The following is a 4,473-nucleotide window of genomic DNA, read 5'->3' on the forward strand; positions in this document are numbered from 1 at the left end:
GAGAGAGAGAGAGAGAGAGAGAGAGAGAGAGAGAGAGAGAGATCATACTTGGTAAAGTATAGGCATGAGTGCTGAAAGTTCTGACAGAACTGTCCTTGGCCTTCTTGAGCTGAAATTATCAGTCTCAGAACTATGGAAATATTTACCCACTTAATCTTTTTTCAATTCCTTTAGCAAAAATTGTGTATGCTCTAAATTGGCTCAGTAGAATAATCGCTTCCCTGGCAAGCACAAGGGCCTGAGTTCAATCCTCGGTTCTGCCAAAAAAAAAAGTAACTATCATGAAATCATAATTCCTGACATAAAATTTTATATCTACCTTTATATTAAAACCATTATAGGTGGAACACAGAGGATATTTAGGGAACTGAAACTACTCTGCATGATACTGTAGGGAGAGTCCTTGTCATTATACCTTGTCAAAACCCATAGAATGTACAGAAGCCAAGAGTGAGTCATAAACAATGGGCTTGAATGATTAGATGAGTCAGCATAGGCTCATCAGTTATAACAAACACACCAGTCTGCTAGGGAATGCCCGTAATGGCGGTTATTTTTCTGTTAAATTAGAACTAGTCTAGTCTATTTAAGATGCATCCATTTCCCTATAAATGATTCAGATTTATCTTTTAATTTTTTTTTTTTTTTTTTTTTTGGTGGAACCAGGGATTGAACTCAGGCCTGTGTGCTTCCCAGGCAAGCACTTATTCTACTGAGCCATCTCCCTGGCCCCCTCTTTTAATTTTCTTTTTAAGATTCATCTTTTTTTTCTTTTTTTGGTGGCACCAGGGATTGAACTCAGGACCTTGAGCTTGACAGGCAAACACTTATTCCACTAAGCTATCTCCCCAGCCCCCTGGGTTTATCTTTCTTTATGGCTAAGTTGTACTCCTTTGTCTTTTATAAATACTATACTTTAAAAAAAAATTAAAGAAGAGATAGGGTTTTGCCATATAATGCCTTAAACTGACTATGTAGCCCAGGCTGGCCTCAAACTTAAGAGTGATCCTCCTGCCTCAGCCTCCCACGAGCTGGGTTACAGGCCACACCCAGTTGAATGCCACATTTTTGTCATCTAGTCATCTGCTGATGGGCATATAGGCTGTTTTCAAGCTCTGGCTTCAGTGGCTTACGCTGCTATAAACATGGGTATGCAGGCATCATGGTCGTATGTCATCTTTAACTCTTTTGGGAGATACTCAGAAGAGATATAACTGAGTCAAATGTGATTTCTATTTTTAGTTTTTTTTTTTAAACAAACCAGACAGCCAGACATGGTGGCACACTCCTGTAATCCCAGCACTCAAGAGGCTGAGGCAGGAGGATCATTGCAATTCCAGGCCAGCCTGGGCTACAAAGTGAGCTCAAGGCCAGCCTGAATTGCACAGAGAGACCTGTCTCAAAAAGACAAAAAATAAAGTAAAATAAAACAGACACAGAAGGACAAATATTGCATGATTTCTCATATGTGAATCCCAAGGTATAAATAATTTTTTTAATTTTATTTATTTGTGTGTGTGTGTGTGTGTGTGTGTGTGTGGCCAGCTCAGCCCACCAGGGGGCGGGGCTGGCTGGCATGTGGTGTGGGGGATTGAACCGCGGTCCCTGTGCTTTGCTAAGCTTGTTCTAAGTAGGTTGCTTTAGACCACTGAGCCATCTCACTAGCCCTGGTATAAATAATTTAAAGGGCAAAGTAAAACATAGATGATAGGAAACAGGTAGGTAGACTTTGTAAGATGGGCTAAGGGGGTTTAGGGACTGGGGAGACTGAAGAGAGAGGAGAGGAAGAGGAAGGAAAAAAGCATTAAAGATTTATATGTACAGATACCAATTCTCTACAGCGAATGTGCTCGTGTATGGCAAATGTGCTAATGAACATAAATAAATAAAGAAGTCAAACCCCAGCACTCAGGAGCTGGGGCAGGAAGACTGCCAAGACTTTGAGGCTGGCCTGGGTTACACAGTGAATTTAAGGCCAGTCTGTCTCAAAACACAAAAGTCAAAAACAAAAAATTAAAGGTCGTTTAAGCAAATACTCTAAGACCAATAAAGGAGATTGGCTTAAATAAGATAAACATGCAAACTATTTTTTTTTTTTTTCTATTTAGTACAGGGTCTACAGGGTCTCACTACGTAGCTTGGGCTCATACTGATTCTCCTGTTTTTCAGCCTCCCACGTGCTGGGATTACAGGCAAGCGCCACTTTGCTCAATCTCAATTGCCATGCCCTGGGGGTGGGGCCGACACAGCATGAAGGGGATCGAACCCCGGGCACTGCACTCTGCCTAAGCAGGTGTTTTAGTCTGCTGAGCCATCTAGCTAGCCCACAAACTCTATTTTTAACTACTTTTACCTTTGCTTTTAAGCAATTGTTGATTTGCTATACATCTAAAATACTTGCAAATAATTCACTGTTTTTTAAAAAAAAGATTTATTTATTTATTTATTTATTTGGTACAGGATCCCACTACGCAGCTTGAACTCATAGTGATTCTCTTATCTCAGCCTCCCCAGCACTAGGATTATAGGGGTGTGCCACCATGCCCGGTCTCAGTGGCCAGCACAGTGGTACAGCATGTGGTCCCAGGGATGGAACCTGGGTCCTTGTGCCTGTCAGGCAGGTGTTTAGACCACTGAGCTATCTCCCTGGGCCCAGCAAATCATTCTTATAGTAGACAAAATATGATCAGTTTTGTTTTGTTTGCTTTTTGAGATAAGGTCTCATGTATTCCAGGCCAGCCTCAAACTCTCTATCCTTTTGCCTCGGCCTCCCAAGTGCAGAGATTATAGGCAAGTGCCACCATACTGAGCTTAAAATATTGTTGCTATAGTTATTTCATACTATGAATTTAGTTACCTGTGAAAAATTAATGTGAAAGAGACTTCATTTAATAGAGAAATTGAATTGCATGATTAGAACTTAGCAAGTATAAGATGTCGAACTAATGAGATTTTTTTCAGTGTTTCCTATTTTAGTAATTTTTACATAGTCCTTCATCTTTTTGCTGATATAGTACTCTGTGTTTTGTTTAAAAAGTCTTTACCCCTCCGCCGAAGAAGGGCGAAGACCCCTTCAGAGCAGATAACCTGCCTGAAAACCTGGGCTATCACCTCCAGATGAAGCACGGTGTAGTGTACATCTATCCTAACGAAGCGGCTGCCAGCAAAGACGAGCCCAAGCCATATCCCTACCCCAATCTGGATGCCTTCTTAGACGACATGAATTTTTTGCTTGCTTTAATTGCTCAAGGACCTGTGTAAGTGTTTCCCAAGAGCTAAACAACGATCTACGACTGATAGTAAGAATAAATATTAAGTGCTCGCTATGGTCATGTACCGTCCTAAATCCTTCATGTGTAGTTGCTTTTCCTTTTTAAGATTGCTCTATGAATATTTTTATAATTACAGTTTTATGAGTTGAAATTTTGACAAGTGATTTGCCCAAAGCCACACGGCCGGTTGAACCAGGATTCAAGTCCAAATCTGCTGACTCAAAGCAGGGCCCTTTTTGGTTTTGAGGCAAGACCTTATTTTGTAGTACAGGCTGGCCTCAAAATCATGGTGATCCTCCTGCCTCAGGCTCCCTAATGCTGGGATTACAGGCGTGTGCCACCACACCTGGCCAGGGCCCTTAACTTTGTTTTTTGTTTGTTTGTTTTTCTGCGGAACCGGGGATTGAACTCAGGCCCTTGCACTTGCCAGGGAAGTGCTTATTCTACTGAGCCATCTCCCCGGCCCTAGGGCCCTTAACTTTGAAGGATGCTGCTCCTCCAGTGATTTTATTTTATTTTATTTTTTGTGGTGTTGGGGATCAAATCCAAGGACTTTCACATGCAAGACAAGGGCTGTACCACTGAGCCACATCCCCAGCCTCTGTTTTTCTTTTGCTATATCTCTCTATGCAGCTTGGGTTGGCCTTGAACTCACTATACAGTCTAGGCTGGCCTGAAATTCACAGCTTCCCCCTGCCTCAGTTTCCCAAATACTGGAGTTACAGGTATGTGCCACCACGCCTGGCTCCATTGATTTTTAATGCCATTCCAAGTCTCTCTCACTATTATATCCAACTTTTTAAAAAATCCAATTTTGATGAAAAGTTGGAGCTCAGTACTTTTCAGTGAGATTAACTACAGAGGTGCCGCAAACATTCATTGGTTCTAATAATTGTTTCCTATGAGTAATAAAGGTCCTGATGATTTTGTAATTACATTTGTTTTCTGTAGGATGTGGAGTTTTTAAAAAATGGTGTAATTTTATTTTTCACAGAAAGACTTATGCCCACCGGCGCCTGAAGTTCCTCTCCTCCAAGTTTCAGGTCCATCAAATGCTCAATGAGATGGATGAGCTAAAGGAGCTGAAGAACAACCCCCACCGAGATTTTTATAATTGCAGAAAGGTAAATTTTTTTTTGCTTCTCTCAGAGAATTTTTCTTTTTCTTTCATTCTTTCCTTTCTTTTTTTTTTTTTTTTTTT

The 4,473-nt window shown here is 41.0% G+C and overlaps 1 protein-coding gene across 1 annotated transcript in view; it reads left to right on the top strand.

The window, feature by feature from the left end:
- The window catches only part of Ampd1 (adenosine monophosphate deaminase 1), a 35,135-nt gene that overhangs the window by 19,578 nt on the left and 11,084 nt on the right, over positions 1-4,473 (top strand). Inside the window, 2 exon segments of the mRNA XM_004641678.2 lie at positions 3,038-3,257; positions 4,267-4,396. Of these exon segments, the coding sequence (XP_004641735.1) occupies positions 3,038-3,257; positions 4,267-4,396 (350 nt within the window).

This window comes from Octodon degus, unplaced genomic scaffold, assembly GCF_000260255.1.
Source record: "Octodon degus isolate 3935 unplaced genomic scaffold, OctDeg1.0 scaffold00140, whole genome shotgun sequence".
Taxonomy (NCBI): domain Eukaryota; kingdom Metazoa; phylum Chordata; class Mammalia; order Rodentia; family Octodontidae; genus Octodon; species Octodon degus.